An 18,338-nucleotide genomic window follows, 5' to 3' on the forward strand; every position below is an offset into this window, starting at 1 on the left:
TGTGTTTTATTGTTAATTTTAATCCCAGATTTAAAAAAAAAAAGAAAAAAGGTTGGAAAAAATTACAATCAAAGAGGTAACTTTTATTCATTTTGTTACCATTTACCACAGGAAAAAAATACAACTACAGTGACCCCAGTTCAGGCCCCTCCATCAAAGATAAGTACGTCACAGCGCTGTACTTCACCTTCAGTAGTCTGACCAGCGTGGGCTTTGGGAATGTCTCCCCCAATACCAACTCAGAGAAGATCTTTTCCATCTGTGTAATGCTCATCGGATGTGAGTGACAGCTGAGTTACTGCAGGCACAGATTGTGTTTGGATCTTATGCTTTCTGATCACCTCTGTCATCAGACTTGGATGAGAAATGCTGCTTTGGCGTACAGTGTTTTATGTCAATTGTAAACAGTGAAAAAAGTTATTTTCCATATGTCATAGTGATATTTACTAAAAGGTTACCATGGCTATTTATAGGCGAACAACTGATGTTTGATAGTTATCAATGTACTTTCTAAACCGTTTGATACAACACGATAACAGAACAAAGAATTGCCATTGCATGGAAGTTCATTGCATGGACATAACAGATGCCTATGTTTTTTTTTAAATGTTGATACAAGTCATATTTCTTTGTCAGTAACAGTAGAGGTAGGTTTTGTGTACAAGTTTGCCCACCTACCTCTAAGTAACGGTCACCTTATGGCTTCTCTACCAGCTCTAATGTACGCCAGCATCTTTGGGAATGTGTCGGCCATCATCCAGAGGCTGTATTCAGGTACAGCCAGGTATCACCTCCAAATGCTACGGGTCAAAGAATTCATTCGCTTCCACCAGATCCCAAACCCACTGAGGCAGAGGCTGGAGGAGTATTTTCAGCACGCCTGGACCTACACCAACGGCATCGACATGAACATGGTACGAGCGGGAGCATGTGTACCGGTGTGTGTGTGCGTTTCCTATAAGTTGAGGGATTCTTTATTTGGCAAGATTCTGGCTCGGTTCTTTTCACAACTGAAACAAAATTGAGTGTGTTGTTGCTTTCTGCTGTTCCCTCTTTCTCCTTTTCCAATTCATCTGTGTGAGTCTGACGTGTGGAGCACCATTTCTGCTGAGTTTCAACTATCAAGTCGTGAACAATGCTCTTACCTCATTAGTGTGAAGCAATCTTGCTATCATTGGCACAGTATAATGTCTTCATCCTTGTTGTACTCTGCAATGTTCGGTCACAAACAAAAGTAAAGCAAAAGCCACAGTTACTTTGGATGCTTACGGTAACTCTGCTTTGCTCATCATTATACTGCTCATGGTACTTATATAAGTTTGTCTTTTTCATGTCTGCCTCATGTCAAATGGAATGACCCCACCACTCTGGTAAGAGCAGGAGGTACATGTGCCAACTCAACAAATGTTTATGTGACTGTTCTTCAGTGGTAGAACTTCATCTAGCTGTGTCACACTTGTAGTGGAATGATTTGAGTTATTACTTTTATTTATTTTTTCTTTGATTTACAGAAAACAACAAATGCAATGTGTTAAGTTTAGATTTTGATACGTTGTTGATTCATTATTGTCCCAAACATGCATGTCACTAGAGAGCATATTAGTGGGGTTTTTTGGTATTATTTCTGCCACTCATCTTACTGTACATTCATGAATATACAAATGTACTGTGATACAACATAATTTACAATTACGCATGTCGATATTAAAGAACACACACATAACACGATATGTCTCTCACAGGCCCCAGTACTTGTCTATCACTGATAGACTTGCATGTGGCCTGCTTCGAGGTCCCTTTTGCATGAAATCTGTGTATTCAAACACAACCCCATGATATTCATCTGGTACCAGAGACAGAGTGAGTCACGCCTGTGAGAGTGGGCACAGCCTTGCCGGGCGCTGCCAGCCTTCCCTCCCACTGTGGGAGGTTTGGCCGCACGCTCGGCGGTGGCACCTGCGCTTGCCAAATGTTGTTCAGTCTTTCCTTTTCAAATCTAATGACAACTTTTTGTTACCAGCAACAAAAAGCCCGTTAGAGCCAGAAACCAGTTTAGGTTCGTTTCTTTTCTATTGCTTGTGTCATTTGCACATTGTACTTTGGGATGTGAAAATGACAAAAAATAAGAAATGTCTTTTGTTGTGTCAACTTTCCCCGATGTGTCCTTGAAGCTTTTCTCCTTCCTGCGTCTGAAAATAAGTTTTTTTTATTTACAGTCAGTTCAAGCTGTCCGGGAGTCATTAGTTGTTTTGTCACTGTATTTTTGTCTTTAAAATGGTAAGTGTGTCATAATCATGTTTGTATGTCTCAAAAGTCTTTACAGACAATGTATAGTTAATACTAAAAAATCTATTGAAATTACCTTATAATATATAACAGTCTCCTGGGAGAACTTACTCAAATGAAATAGAAGGCCTGACAGACCATAGTGTCTGTATGTGTAATATGTATTCCATGTTGTTTTTTGTGTCTAAGTCCTTCTATGAAGATTAGTTTTGGAAGATTATATGTGGATCAAATGAGGATTATTTTGAGGAGTTTCAATGGAAATACTTTAAGGCAAGATTGAGTTATGTTTTAACTCTTTTGGTCTTTCACGAAGCAGGTGATTGTTCACGGAGTAGTTTCATCACGGCAGTGCAAAAAGGTGAAATTATCCAAAACAGTACAGGGAGTTTTTGCTCTTGCTCATCTGAAGCTTCTCAGTTCCTAAATGTCCTGTCTTGTCTCTCTCACTAAAAGCTGCTCAAAAGCTAAAAGAAAATGTAAAGTGGAGCTCCCTGTAGAAAGACTGGGTTATTCCCTCCCTGGGGTGTAGTACGTTTTGAGAAGAAGGAAAGAACACAAGTGGCAATTGTCCCAAATTTCTCTGGAAAGCCCATCTATTTGGCCTGTAATAGCAAACAAAAACACACTGAGAATAAGCTTTAAACATAATCATACATTTCCACATCACAACTGTCCATACTCATGTGCTGTTTGGTCTGTATTTTATTCTCAGGTCCTGAAGGGTTTCCCAGAGTGTCTGCAGGCTGATATTTGCCTCCACCTCAACAAAAGCCTCCTCCAGGATTGCAAGGCATTTCGTGGAGCCACCAAGGGCTGCCTCAGGGCCCTGGCCATGAGGTTCAAAACTACCCACGCTCCTCCTGGAGACACACTTGTCCACGGTGGGGATGTGCTCACAGCACTCTACTTTGTGTCCCGTGGTTCCATCGAAATCCTCAAAGATGACATTGTGGTGGCCATCCTTGGTGAGTCCACACCTACAGAGGCATTGCATCACTGTCGAACTGTTCCACGTGTTTATAATTCAGTGGAATTGGTGTTCGCCCTTACATAGCATGTGCTTCAAGAAATCCCATTTTGCTCTATCGTCTGCCATTACACATGTCTGGAAAAGTGCTCATAAGCTCTCCAAATTAGTTGCAGAAGGGTAAGATATACATATTATCATTTTCATTGAGTATAGTTAATCAGTAATTGAAAAAAGCCACGAATGATGTTGAATCCACCAGATGGAATCGTCCTAATTTCGACAATATTGGACAGGCGAAAGAAGGCGGTTCTAGAGGCGGTTCCTATATGAGATTTAAAGGACATGAAATGCTCAAAAACAACTTTAATATTCTTCAAAGAATTACTGTAAGACAAAAATGTTATTATTATTACTCAAAGGAATACATTAATAGGTCACCCAGGTCTTTTTGTCTTTAAGGCGTGATTTGTTTCTGCCAGCTTCATTGACAAAAATATCTGGGTATCATCAGCGTAGCACTGGAATTCACGCAGCGTCTCTCCGTGGAATTCCCCTGTGACATTACTGCCCTGGGAAAATATGAACAGTTAAAAAGTGTAATAAGTGTCAGTTATAACACAAAACGCTGCAAAACTCAACTTAGGTCTCATTGCTAATGAAATGTGGACTTCAACCAGTAAAGCATAATCCCTTTGATTCCAGTAAAATGTTCCAGTCTGTGTAGTAGAATATTTTGGTCAATAATATCAGATGCAGAGCTGACATCTAATAGTATAGATACAAATCAATTTCTGATGCTATGAGAAAAGCATTAGTTACTCTCACCACTGCTGTTTTTGTGCTCAGTGCAGAAGACCTTGTCAGAGATAACATCATTGTTTGAGCATTCAGTTACACAAAGACACATCGACATTATGATCATTGAACAACTGGTTTCTACAAAGCTTTGTTGTGTGTAAAAATGCAGCCAGAAACTAGTCATCAGTGACTATGAATTATACAAAAAGATTTCAAAATACTTATTAGTACTTTAGTCCTTTGGCTTTTTGGGGATCTATGGTCATGAGGGTTAGGGTTAATGCATAGATTAGACCAAATTTTGTGAACTGATTAAGCTTTGTTTCCATTATCAGCACCACATTACCTCCACTCATATAAATTTCCCTGTTTAAAAGGACTTTCCCTTAAGAAATTATTGGGAACCAGAAGTGTTGACGCTGCCAAAAGCAACGCTATGCTGGTTTCTGTTTTTACTAGCATTAATTATAGTAAAGAAAAAGAAAACAATGGGCTTGTTCCTGCCCAAAAATACCAACACAACCAACCCACCAGCATCCCTAGAGTTCACTAATGAATATATCTTTGAATTTGCGGTTTTTCAGGTTGATGTACAGAAACGATTTCTTGGCAAGAGTGTTTCTAGAACCTTGAGTCTTGTTGGCAGGTTTTCTTGTGTCCTCCCTTTGGTTCTTGTATTAGATCTCAAGGACATCCACCAACTGATGAGTACATTCTACTGTAAGCTGACATGCTACATACCAGGCATGTGCACATTCAATGCAGAAAATGTATGTCGTTTCAGCACTTTGGTCATGTTGCTGAACCACTTTGATAACACTGACAAGAAAACAAATGGGGGCATGAATGATAGTATTGTCATTCGTGCTTGGTCAGCTTTGCTTTAGCTCACCCCCAGCAGCATGAATGCAGAGGGCCCTTTTGTGCTGTCATATGGCTGGATTGGCAGCTGAGATCCCTATTAAGAATGTTGCATCAACTCGCCTAAGATGAAAATAAAGTCTAAAATTGTCGGGGAGGACACATAGTAAAGATGAAGGTAAAAGAGGAAACGTATTGATGGGTGAAAAATAGGAGCACGGTTGCCTGCAGATAGAGATGACAATTGAAGCAGAGAGAGATGGAGAGCTGGGCAAGCTGGAATGGAGGAAAAATTGAAGGAAAACAAAACAAAAGGGGCATGTTGAGGAGGGAAGTGAAGTGAAGAGCCAGAGGAAAATAGGGTTACTGAGAACTTCATGCTGTTGTTTGGCCTGATGCCGCACATTGACAGCATCCGAATATAACTAGAGTCCATCTGAAATCCTCTCATTGCCAGCAGGTGTATTTTACTGGGGTTTTTTTTTCTCTTTTTTCAAATGACCATTTTCATGCCGTCCATAAATGTCTTTAAAAGCCAGCGACACAACAGGGTCGTGATGAACTGCTCATTACTCCATTTTTACATAAGCTTGGTTATGCACTATTTGCAAAACCATGTGTTACACCACATTACACACACGAAAAGGCGGGAGCAAAGTTTTTGTCAAGGTCGTTGGTGTAGGAAGGGAAGACCCAGATGCAGACTTCCAAAGCAGACGGGATTTATCAACAAAAAAGGCACACAGGGCAAAAACAGAGGGTGCGGCTGGGCCGGATTATTAAAATACTTAACTGTGAAACAACCAAACAAAGCAAGACAGGACTAAGATTTATAAATAACAAGTCTATGGAATTAATAAACTATGGTTAAATAACAATCAAGACTACTATGGAACTGTGGTGAACAGGACTATGAGGAAAAACCAGATTTAGCATTTCAGAGTGAACATGAAAGGGAGGTGAGGATTTTTGCAATGAGTGAGAGGAACCAAGAAAGTATATATTGTGGGGAGGTGATTGGTGATGAGGTGCAGCTGTGGAACAGAAAACAGGTGATTTGAGTGAAGCTAAGTGACAGGGGAAAAAACATGACCTGGAAACCTAGAAACATAAGAACCTGAAAACATGAAGATCAAAACATGAAACATAACAAAGAATCCTGAAAACATAAAGCGTGACAGTTTTTGAATGTCAGCAAATGCATACAGTGTCACTTGTTTTAATTTCAGCATCTTACCTTTTGCAGCAATTTAATGAAAACACACACTGTGCTTTGAATTGTTTTGAACAAACCTGCCAGAGATTTCTGCTTTAACTAAACAATTCATAGAATGTTCTTTTATTCCATTAGCTTATCTATGCTGTTCAGGCAACCCACCTCCCTAGCTACTTAGCTAGCCCCACGTTTGGGTTTAAATTTTATCCAGCATTTTAAGTAAAGCAATAGAATCACCACTCTTTGTTATTTTAAACATGGAAAATCAAAACTGTCTCCAAAATGTATCCAGATGTTATATGTTCATACTGGTAGATATGACCTATCATAATGATGATTAGGTTAAAAGACTATGCAGCCTCTAGCAGCAATGAAAGCAACTGCATTTGAACTTTAAAAACAATACTTAGAATATCAAATCTACTATATTTGAGACTATAACTTTAGGTCTTATTTGTACTGAAAATTTCCCCCTATTTTATTAAAAATTAAAGTATTTGTTACATGTATTTACTTGTCATACAACATCAAACTTGCCATAATAGACCAGGGTCATACCAACAGTGGTGCAGTCTGAAGGAGGGAAAAATCAAAAACACAGTAGCATCTGGACACATTTTATCTGTTTTTTTTGTTTGTTTGTTTTATACGTGTATGTGAAATTAATAAATAGATTTTTCTTTTTAATTATTATATTGCTTGGTATGGGTGTTCTGAAAAATATTAGTAATACTATTCCTAGGTCAAAGCTTTTCTACCTTTCAGTTAAACAACCAAAGATTAAACTGAGTTAAAAGATGAAAAGCCAATGATCTGGATCACTGAAAACAGACAGAATTCCCATCACCAATAAACATCAGGTGTCCCATAAGGTGAGTCAACCTCGTGGCCATTTCTTGAAGGTCATTACTCACTAAACAGAGACAGGATTGTTTGGTCTATGTGGACTAATTAGTACTGCTAAAATCCTTCTTTAGACAACTGGGATGCCCCTAACCTTCAAGTTAGTCTGTAAGACATCCTATACTGCACTGCATGCTTACTGTTCATCTGATATGAAATAGACAGCATTTGTGAATGTGTGTTGCATCAACTCCTCAACACTTTGCAAGCATGTTGAAAATGAAGTGACAGTGTAGATACTGTACTTTACTGCCCACTGCACTTTCCTGGTTTCTTTTTTGGCTGAGCTTGCAAAGTTCTTTGGCTCCAGACTTGTTCAGCAGAACAGGTACTTTCATATGAAATAATCTAAAATTCAGTGATGCCCATTGAGATAAGGCCATGTTGGCAGCAAGATGACAGTGCTTGGTACTGATGTAAATGCACTGAGGATAAATTGAGGCATTCAGGTCCGATAGTAAAGACCATAAGAGGCCTGGGAAGCATGTGGTCACAACAACGTAAACATAGCTGTGTCCTGGGCCATGTTGAAGAACCACCTCCTCACCGGATGCAGCTGCAGTTACAGCAAAAGTGCTATTTTTTTTCTTTTTTGCTAACTCCTGTATATCTTTGTATCCATTGCAACAGAAGGCAACATGGAGAGGAATGTCACGTTACACATCACAGAAACATTAATAGTTCTACTGATGTTGTGTTTTTTTGCCTACAGCGGACTGCGTGATGCAGGCTGCTTGTTTATTTCTATGTAGAGCAGCAGAAGTAGCATCTGATCACAAGTGGTGACTCGAGACACCAGTGGAAACAGATTGAAATACCAGCTGTAAAGTGACGCACTGACAGCTGTCCACCTGTGATCGGATCACCCAGAGTGCATGTTAGCACCAGGTGGAAACGACCTCTTTGTTCTATTTGTTTTTTAATTATTTGATTTACGAGTTTGTTGAGTTACTGGCTCTGGCTGACTCTCACATTCTCTTTCTCTTTGCTTGAACACCACTTTTGTTTCACCTGACTTACCTCACTAATCCAGAGAGGAAGGTTTGAACGATGCATTTGCAGACAGCAACTGACGGTTGGAACTTAGAATGCCTTTAAATGAGCTTTGTTCTTTGCATGAGTAGAGTAGCAACAGCAACAAAGGAAGTTAAAAAATATTTAGTTTCTGGTTATAGAAATAACTAAAACAGCAACAGGTTTCCTTCAATGCAGTTTTTAAAACGCCTTTAGAAATATGTAATGCTTTACATATTTTTTGTAAAGGGTTTGTGAGCTGATGATAATTTGAAGCTCATTCCCTACACAAGGATCAGAGAAGTTTAGTTGTAGACCAAGTATCATAAATGGCATTTTCTTTCTTTGTTTTAGAGAAGGCCATCCTAAAGTGCATGAAGATGCACACATCACCTTGCTCTGGCACAGACAGGGAGGATTTTTTTCATTATTCTCAATTAAGAATCTGTCAAAGTTTCTTTTGTCAAAGTTTCTTTGACAGATAGTCAGCATGAACATTAAAGTAAGCTCATAATCAAGCCATATGCCTAAATATTTATAAGAGGAGACTCTTTCTATAGTTAGGCACAGACGACAGCTGTGAGGTGGTGTGAAACTTGCTCGCTTGCTCCCTGTTGAATGGGAGCTAACTGCGCTCCGGAAGCAGCATTCTGAATAGGGTTAGGAGCACACTGCAGAAGCAAGGCCAAACGAGAAGCTGTGGCACTCGTTGCAAGCTGACCAGACTCTTGGTTGCCACAGAAACTGCTAGAGCCAAGAGTGTTGCTTTAGCCGACTGAGCTTGCAGAGCAAGGTTTGACCAGGAAGTGACCTGGAAGGTTGGGGTTCAAGATGATGACTGAATTTTTCTTTTGGTTTGGCTGCTGGAAGGCAGAGCTCTGGCCAGATTAGCATATTCCTCGATCCCCATTTAATAAAAGAGGAAAAAGAGGTAGAGGTGTGGAAGCAATATCTAAAGCAATTTCATAAGTATTAGATGTTTTTTTTTGTCTTGGCAAAAAGTTCAAAATGTGCAGTGTTGAGGTACACAAGGGAGTTTTTAAAGGATTTATAACTGCCGGAGCAGGATTTTGAGGAGCTTTATTCTTAAATCAGTTAAATACGTTCTCATTTTCACAGAGCACTGAACCCCTATCTTTCCTCCAGAAAGACTCAACCTCTCTTGGAAACTCTTTTTTTATGCCCAATTATATTGTTATCTTTTGCCAACTAGCCTTATTAATTGTAAGATGAAGGGCTGCCCCCGACCAACAGGCTCAATTCATAGTAAATAGTAGACTATTTACTGCACTTTACTCGCTGAATTTAGGGTTTTTAACACAATTGGTGGCTGTATGCAGAACTTTGATTCAGCTCCCTACCCTTTACTCTTTCACACACACACTTAGATTGCACTGTCCCCAACTAGATTTACTGATTTTTGATACTTATTTTAGACATTTTAGCTTAGTTTTTTTTTAAATAGCAACGTTTTTGAAGCACAGAAAGACTTGGCGTCTCTGCATACTGCGACCATCACACAGATGCACTGGAGCTGGCTTCAAACTGCGTTTTTCCTTTACGTTTCAAACAGCTTCCCAGCCTTTTAAAAATTGATAGAATATCCTGGATGTTGCTCCTTCAGGTGACCATCAAGAATCGATGCCTTTGATTTGCTGAAAGCAGTTGGTGCATTTGCTGCCTGTTTGTCCTCAAGGTAAAAATGACATCTTTGGCGAGATGATCCACCTGTTCGCCAAACCGGGGAAATCCTGCGCCGACGTGCGAGCGCTGAGCTACTGTGACCTGCACACCATTCAGAGGGAGGAAATTCTGGAGGTGCTGGACATGTATCCAGAATTTGCTGATCACTTCCTCACTAACCTGGAGCTGACCTTTGATCTCCGAGATGAAAACGCAAAGGTAATTAGCGTCAAGGTGCCACCACCATGTGATTATACTGATCAAAGAGGCACCAAAGTGGACCAGGGGCTTTTATGTATAAATCAGTCCCACTAATTCTGCTTTACTTTACAATCGGAAACCATCTGGAAGAAAATTAAAGAGTCTTCTCCACGTCTCCAATTTAATTAATCCATGGTTTTGGAATGAAAGAATGATAATCGATGTGGGCATTTCTGTTTTTTACTAGAGGACGATTGTGACACAGAAAGAATATTAATCAAGAATTAAATGTGGACATTAGAGGCAGACGATGTATAGTATCCATTAATCATGATGAATTGAGTACAAGAATGGCTACAGTTGTTTAATTTGTCAGCTCTTAAAAAACAAAAGCAGGGAATGCACTCTTTGTCAGCCTGAAGTTATTTATTGAGAGAATTGGAAAGAAGAGAGGGTCAGAGAGGAGAGTAGACACATGAGACATATGGTAGGATTACACTGAAAACAGGAGAGACATGCTGCTCTAACAAGACCAGCAGCTGTACGTGTTGCTTAGTTAAAGAAATCTGTGAGTTTAGAACAGCAGAGGTGACTGGCTCAGCTCCTTTTTGTGCATTTGGAGGTGTTGTAACATGAATACATATTTCAGTCTGACCTCACATTTTCACTTTGCAGACTACCTACCCAAAAGCGAGTGACACGGATGACATCAAGTGCCGAAGAAGGATTTCGTACAGGAGGAAATCCTCAGCAGGTCAGTGTGAGACACACCAGCACTCCAATTCAAGTGTTTTTGAATTGGAAAATCCATAAACACCTAGTCAGTGGACTCAATTCTGAAGTTCCACTTGGGCAGTTATTGATCCCATAGAAAAACATGTATCAACTTTTATGTGACAAAAAAAAAAGAAAATCCTGTCATGGTCTTAAGTTGGTGTAAGCTACTCTTTTTCAGTCAGTGAATTGGGATTTATGAATATGCCAATCGTCCCCTCCCACATGTGCACCTTAAATCTCACAAGTTTACAATATTTATAAGAAAAAATTATTTTCTTCAAATATTTGCCACAAGACACAGATTCACTATATGAATCTAGCAATAAGCTAATTCTATGTCTGCAGTTGAGCTTAAAATGTGATCGTTTTATCCAAATTAAATGGAGTGAGAACACTATCGTGGCCTTTATGTGACCTATTTCGAAACAGTCAAGACTTTGAGTTCTTTTCACTGTTTTTTTAATAACACCTGGCTCCTCTTTACTCCTCTCCAGGCTTTCAGTTTAAATCCACAGAAATATGAATGTTGCTGTGGTTGAATGCGACTTCATTTTTCCGCATTCATCCGTTTTTAAATACAAATCTGACTTTTTTGTTTATAACTGATTTTCTTCTGCACAATACTATTAGTCCATTCCATCTCAGAGGCAAGTATCAGGCAGTTTACTGTTTGACATTTGTCTGACAGCTGTACTATTTACTGACGGATTGGTTTAGATCCCAATTTTCCATACCCTTCCTGTGCATCTTCTGATAAATAAAAAGATTGAGTGTTCTTATTTTGGTTAATACCAAACATATTCTCCTACATAACACATAAAACATATCATAAGATATAAAAAGTATTTAAAAAAGCTGGAAAGTAGACTGTCATTAAGCTGAAAAGAGGGGTGTCTTGAGCTCATGGAACATGTATGTGTTTATACTGACAAAACCCAGCTTCAGCAAGACTGGGGTTTAAGTAAGTAACAACAACTGATTTTCTTTTACTTCATTGTGGCCATGTCACAGGGTTCCTTAAATGACTCTATATATTTTGTCCGAAACACCCTCAATATGACTGCAGGATGAAATTGTCTGGCATGTCATGCTGCAAGGTCTCTAGTTCTAGACGTGTTGTACGAAAGCAAATCTTAACAGTTGGACTGTTCCTTTTTTTAGGGTTGGGGTTAGGACTTTAGGTCTGAACAGGTATGCGGTTAAATCCGCTTGGGGGTACACAGTGGTGTCGCCTCAAAGCAAGAGGGTTCCTGCTTCAAGTCTCAGCTGGGGCCTTTCTGTGTGTAGCTTCCATATTCTTTTGGCGAAAATGTATAAATGAAGTTTATACATCCCAGTTGCTTGAAAAGAAGTGCACCGACATATTTAGATATGATTTTGAGACAAAGTGGAGGGGCCCTTGAGAAAAAGTTTTGGAACCACTGGGTTTGGATAAGTTGCTGGGGAACGCAGTGTGTCAATGGAGAGTTCACAGGGGAATATAAACCAGACATGCATGTGTGTATGTGCCCGGGCTTGTTCTACCATGGTCAAGTCTGCTCTGAGAGACACTTACAGTTCCAGAAACTTGGCTTTAATGACAACAGGTGTCTGTTTATGTGCTTTTGCCAGAATCTGGCAGTGCAGTAGCTTTTGATGGTTAACATATCCATTTCAGTCAATGAGACATCCATTCAAATGAAAACACAACCCAGTACTTCTCCATGCAAGTGCTGGGTGGACCCAAGAAAATCCAAAAGAATTCCTCTTTTAGGCTCAAATTGATTCAGTAAGATGTGCACAACATTGCATACCCACTTGTTCTGATCAGACTCTTCTGAGTGTAAGATTTGCAGGAAAAGCAGTCCGGCGGCACCCTCTGTGCATATTTACACACCTATTCAAACTCGCGTTTGAACATGCATTGGGGTGAAATTGTCTCGTTTTACAGATGTCGAAGTGTATGTCAACCATGAAACCTGGGTGCCAGACCTCCGTATTTCTAGCTTTGAGAATGTGGAATGCCTCCACTGTGATGAGCTTGATTACATTCAACGTGATTCAGTGTTAGAAAGTAATCTTTGCAGATAGCATAGAAAAGTTTTCACTTTATCAAAGGACATACTGTTACACTTAGAGTGGCCAAACAAAGAAGTTATTTTTCCTCCCACTACGCACTATGTACTTGTCAGAGATAGCCTCCAGCTCCCTGGTAGCAATAATAAAAAAATAATGTAAAAAGCAGAGAACACACTCTCACATCTGACACTCTGACATTCCCACAGCAGTATTCAAGCTCAAGATAACATGTAGCTGTTGTTTTTTTATGAAGTGTGAATGATTCTTTTGTTGACTGATTATAGAGATTCTTTTATTATTTATTTATTCATTCTTTGTTGGTTCTCGACAAAAACAAACTGAAAATGATCTGCTGATGGTCATATGGACATTCCACCATCATCATTACACAACTGAAATCTTTTTCTCTCATATATCTCAGTCACAGGCATTTAGAAAAAAAGTAAATATTACTATTGTAAAACATTTTAGCATCTGCTAGTTATCATCGGAGAAAGTGGAAGCTGCATGTGTCATGGCCCTCACACACTGGTAGAGGTAAGCAGTGTATCCTATACTTAAAGGGATTAAGGAACTATTTACATGTCTCTATTCAGTGTTTTACAGTCAATGAAATAAATCCATCACATTTAACCAGAGTTGGCTTCTTTAAACATGGGGTAGGGTGATTGCCCACCAATCAGAAGGATGGCGCTTCCTCATCTTCCTCAGTCCACGTGCCAAAGTCAACTTAGTCAAGATAATGAATCCCACATTGGCCCATATGTGCTCATACCAATGCCAGCATCACATCAACGCCTTTACCCCTCATTGGCTAAGTGAGAGTATCTGCTGAGAAGGCGCTTTGAAGAGGATGATAATGAAGAGAATGAAGGCAGGGAAGAGCAGCAGAAGCCTTTGTGCTCTGTTGTCCTGGGCAACCCCTTCAGGATGTTAGGGTATGTGCTTGATGTACGGTGCAAAAAAAAAAAAAAGATAATTCCAGTATGAATGTGAATGAATGGGTGATGATTTGTACTTGTAATATGCAATCTTCAAGAGTAGACAGTCCCTACATATGATATTAACCATTTACCTCTCTATTTGTTTGTTGTACTATAGACAGAATTTTCCCAATCAACCCCGATTTATCTGAGTGACTGTTTGTACCACCCCCTCTTAGGACCTGTGCACTCAAGTTAGACAATCTCTCTTCAGCTCACTTCCTCCAAGGGTAAACACAGCAGCCTCCATGCCCTCAGACAGCAGGGCACCTTTCAGATGACAGCACAAACTATGTTTGAGCAAGAGCGAGCCACACCATGGGAGCTGTTGTAATTTTACTTCCAACAGTCTGAGACTTGGGACTTGGGAGATGGAGCCTCCTCACAGCAGCGCTCAGCATTTGGCTTAGATTCAGGCAAATCTAATTGGTCACCATGGTTACAAGCTGTGTGAACACAGTGTCACTGTCTCCCAATATAACAAAAGTAAGGCCAGAGAATGTAGCGTACAGACCATTTCACAGTCTTTATTTCACATTTCTGAGTCTTAGTTGCATGAAATTATACATTTCTCCAGCTGAAAAAGCTCACAGCTTAATTCTTGTTTGACTTTGTTTGTCCTCACTTCAACCCCAAAGCAAAACACTATCTGTTGTCAAAGATGAGACAACCTTGGCGTCCCCAGAGCAAGGCTTAACAGAGAAGTCACTGTTCTCCCAATAGATTTCCTGATTACCGTTTGTCCCCACAGGCTCCCACAGCAAACCAGTGGCCACCTACAGCGACGCCCAGCAGGGGAGGCACGTCTACACCTCCTCAGCAGCTGAGGAGAGGAGAGAATCCGCTGAGGATGGAGAGGATGAGGAGGATGAGGAAGAGGAGGAAGGCAGGGAAGAGGAAGAGGAACAAAGGCCCTTGTGTTCTGGTGTGCTGGGTTACCCGGTGGTTAGGGACCACACCTTGGGCCTTGGGCTGAGCAGCGCTCCAGAGGCACAGGCTGGAGACTGCACACAGAACCAGGAGTACAAAGGTGACGGAATCATCTCATTTATTTACTCCTAGATTTTTGTTCTTTTCAAAATTTTGGTTAAGGAAACCCTTTTTTTCTTTCTTAGAAATAACCATTAACTGTTAAAAACAAATGTTCCTGGAAAACTGCAAATTTCCCTCTAAGGTTTTACCTCAGAATTAAAATCTGGTTTGATATTGATTAAATGTAACAAAAAACTCAGATGCCAGAGGAGGAATGTCACACGTTTTGACAAACCAAACCAGAGTTATGTGTCAGTATAGTGAAACCAAAACCCTCTCAGTAATGAAATGTATAAAATGTAAGAGGATTAGATTCAGCAACGAGCCTGAGGTAACCTCTCCTTTGGATTTTTTTGTTAGAGAGATAAAACAAAACTGGAAATCTGCTTGAAACGAAAGTAAAGTCATGTTATTGACATCGCTGTATCTGCTGCTACACTCCTCTGCATGTAGTTCAGACAGTGGGAGCACCTTCCACAAAAAGAGCTCAATCTGGGACCGTTTCACCATCTCCCTGCTGCTGCATGTGTAGCAAACACACCACTATGTGTCTGCAGCTTTACCTTATGTGACCTGTCTGCAAAGACAGTTGTGCTGTCACCTTAAATCCCCCACAAAACCACTCAGTGTGAACAAAGGTCCAGTTCACCTGCTGCAGCCCACTGCATGTGAGGTGAGGAAACAGTGTCAGTGTGTTTATTTGACAGCAATATCCCATAATTCAGCTGTAAAATGGTTTCTGCCAATGTACAGAGCAGTGATATTGATCACCAAGAACAGCTCAGCAAGAGAAACATAGCAGGAGTGTCGGTTTAAACGCCAGCTTTTAGTTTCTGAACCCAAAAGGAAGAGGAAATATCCCACTGAGGGCATGATTGCCAATCAGGGTCAGAAGTGTGTTTTAGAATAGATGCTGGGATTCAGTAGGTGGTAAGCTGACACAGGAAGATACTTCCCCTGAGACACTGCTCTAATAATAACACCAATCATTTATCTTGTGTGTGTGTGTGTGTTCACACATTCGCACACACATCTCACCCTCCAGAGCTCCATGCAGAAAACTGGGTGCGTCAGCATCCCAGCGAGGGTGCCGAGGAGTCAGCCCAGTGTCAGGAGGCGCCTGCTGGGGAGGACGACAGCGACACAGACCTCACCTATGGAGAGGTGGAACAGCGGCTGGACATGCTGCAGCAGCACCTCAACAGGTGCGTGGGGGCAAGAGGGGTGGAGAGGACTGTAAAACAGCATGTTGGTCATGTCAAACCACAACGTTTCACATGAGGCTGTCAGGCTGTCAGGAACACTCCACAATCTCAAAAGGAATTGAAATCAAAGATTCAGTGTCAAATAAAATGCAGATTAGCATGATCGTCAGTATTTACTTTCTTTTTATGCAAAATAGATTCTTTTCAGACACGAGGCGTTTGACCTCTGGAGAAGTGAAGACACCTCAGGGATCATACTTGACTAGATTTCCTGTAATAGGTTTTCCTTTTCCTTTTTTTCCTTTTCCTTTTCATCACCTTCTTTCACAGCGCACAGTATGAGTCTCATAATTCTGCCTATAAATGGCTGAAAACTCAGCCGGAGACACGCGAGGCCGAACGCCCGCTGCAGCCGTATTAATGCAGAGAGCGGACCGTGTGAGCAGCTCGCATGGTTCTTGGCTGGTGCACTGATACAGATGAGGGGGAGGCAGACAGTCAGCGGCTGTCTATTTATAGCTCTGAGCCACGAGGTGCAGACACATTGCAAAGACTTTTGACGTCACCCTGTGAGGTTTGCCATTTGGTGGTGCAGTTGCATGTTTTAGGAAACTTGAATGTATTCAGACATAACCTTTTCGACTTAATAGATTCAATTATAAAAAGTACTTTCAAGTTGTTTAAGTATTCTGCACTAAAATACATTTGGCTTCTCTGTGGAAATGCAGATAAGTCGCCACAAACAATCCCTTACGCAGTTATGCGTGAGTGTGTTCCTGATGCAGTACGGCAGGTAGGGCCATAATTAAAGCAGTCCATCTTTGACTCAACAAATGTCCTTCTACACACACACACGGAATTCAGCTGTTTGCCAGATAGTCTCTGCCTGCTCCGTTTCTTCTTCTTTGCTTGTGCTTATATATGTAGAGAAAAAAGATGATTCACCCTGTCAAACAGTCCATGGCATGATGTCGATTCTGTTGCTGCATTCGATGATGACGCACAGTGCAAGCGCAGTTTGACCATACAGAAACTTGATAAACCTGCTCATTTCCCATGATTCAACAAAGATTTGCAGGTTATTTGCTAATATTGAAAGTGCGGTTGTCCTAATATCTGTCCTAATGTCAGATACAAGAGCAGTTTTAGAGAAGCAAATGCGGGACTTTTGATTCACTCCTTTATCAGGCATCAGATTTCTTCATCATCCTGCTGGGTTTTCATTTCAGAGGCACAAAGCTCCTACAACACTTCACTAACAGTATGCCACAGCATGTATGTGGTTGGAAGTTTTGAGTCTCCCCCTAGTGTTGTATGTTAACAGTGACACCCAGCCATCTCATTTCATATCATTTACAATCCCTTTATTGATTTACTTCGACTCTGTTCCCTAACAGCTGCGGAGGAAAAATGATGTAACTCATCATATTTAGTGAAGGTCTAGCAGTAAGGCAAATGTTCCCTTGGTAGTGATAAGAGGTAAGAAATTACTGGCTGAAAATAGATCACTGCGGCTGGAAAAGAAACGGTGCACAAACAGTACAGCGGAGGCGCTACAAGGCAGTGGAAATTACACAAACACTAAATAACCCGGTGATAAACTGCACTGATATGACACTGATGATATCACAGCAGGAGCTTTGGTTTTTAATGGGATCACTTTAGTAATCTGTGGTCATGTTCGGCTTCGTTCAGGCCTTTAATTGTCGTCACAACTGTTCCACGACCTGACCTATTGTAAAGAACAGATGTGTTCTTGTTGCAGTCTAATGTGAGGGCTCATTTACAATCTGTCTGATGTGTTGAGAACGACCACGCAGTCGCTCATCACCTGTTTGTCATCAGCATGGAAATCAGTATCGATTAAAGAAACTTGAGCATCCAGACAATTGAGGTCGAGCTCGTTATGACTTTGAGGAAGTAAACTTTTGTTTAATTTGTCTTCCTTATATGAATCCTTCACATACGTGGTTTGCAACCAAAATTTGACCACTGCCCATGTTTTGTTTTCCTTTATTCATTTCATATTTTGTTCATCGGACATACATCCATCAGGCTGGAGTCCCAGATGACTGGAGACATCCAGGCCATCCTGCATCTCCTCCAGAGGCAGACTGTAACCGGTCCCCCCGCCTACAGCACCGTCACCTCCAGTCCTGAGTACCAGGGCCCAGCCATCAAGATCCAGCCAGTGTCTGCTCTTCAGACAGATCTCAGCATCAAGCCAGCTCCACCTCAGCCACAGGTACACCAACAACTATTTTTCACTGCAGACAATGATGATGATAATATGAACCTCAATTCTTCTTCTGTGCAATGTGTACAATTAATATGTTCTCAGCCACATA

The 18,338-nt window shown here is 40.8% G+C and overlaps 1 protein-coding gene across 3 annotated transcripts in view; it reads left to right on the top strand.

The window, feature by feature from the left end:
• Nucleotides 1–18,338, top strand: part of LOC140307624 (voltage-gated inwardly rectifying potassium channel KCNH7-like) — a 75,885-nt gene that overhangs the window by 53,848 nt on the left and 3,699 nt on the right. For 2 of the 3 annotated variants that reach the window (XM_072386627.1, XM_072386776.1), the window contains 8 exons: nt 112–279; nt 715–914; nt 3,002–3,254; nt 9,748–9,953; nt 10,611–10,689; nt 14,505–14,783; nt 15,831–15,990; nt 18,046–18,235. In XM_072386627.1, the coding sequence (XP_072242728.1) occupies nt 112–279; nt 715–914; nt 3,002–3,254; nt 9,748–9,953; nt 10,611–10,689; nt 14,505–14,783; nt 15,831–15,990; nt 18,046–18,235 (1,535 nt within the window). The remainder of the gene's footprint in view (nt 1–111; nt 280–714; nt 915–3,001; nt 3,255–9,747; nt 9,954–10,610; nt 10,690–14,504; nt 14,784–15,830; nt 15,991–18,045; nt 18,236–18,338) is intronic. The other variant, XM_072386701.1, reaches the window with a different exon arrangement.

Source organism: Leuresthes tenuis, unplaced genomic scaffold (genome assembly GCF_036924035.1).
Source record: "Leuresthes tenuis unplaced genomic scaffold, fLeuTen1.0.hap1 SCAF_1, whole genome shotgun sequence".
Lineage (NCBI taxonomy): Eukaryota > Metazoa > Chordata > Actinopteri > Atheriniformes > Atherinopsidae > Leuresthes > Leuresthes tenuis.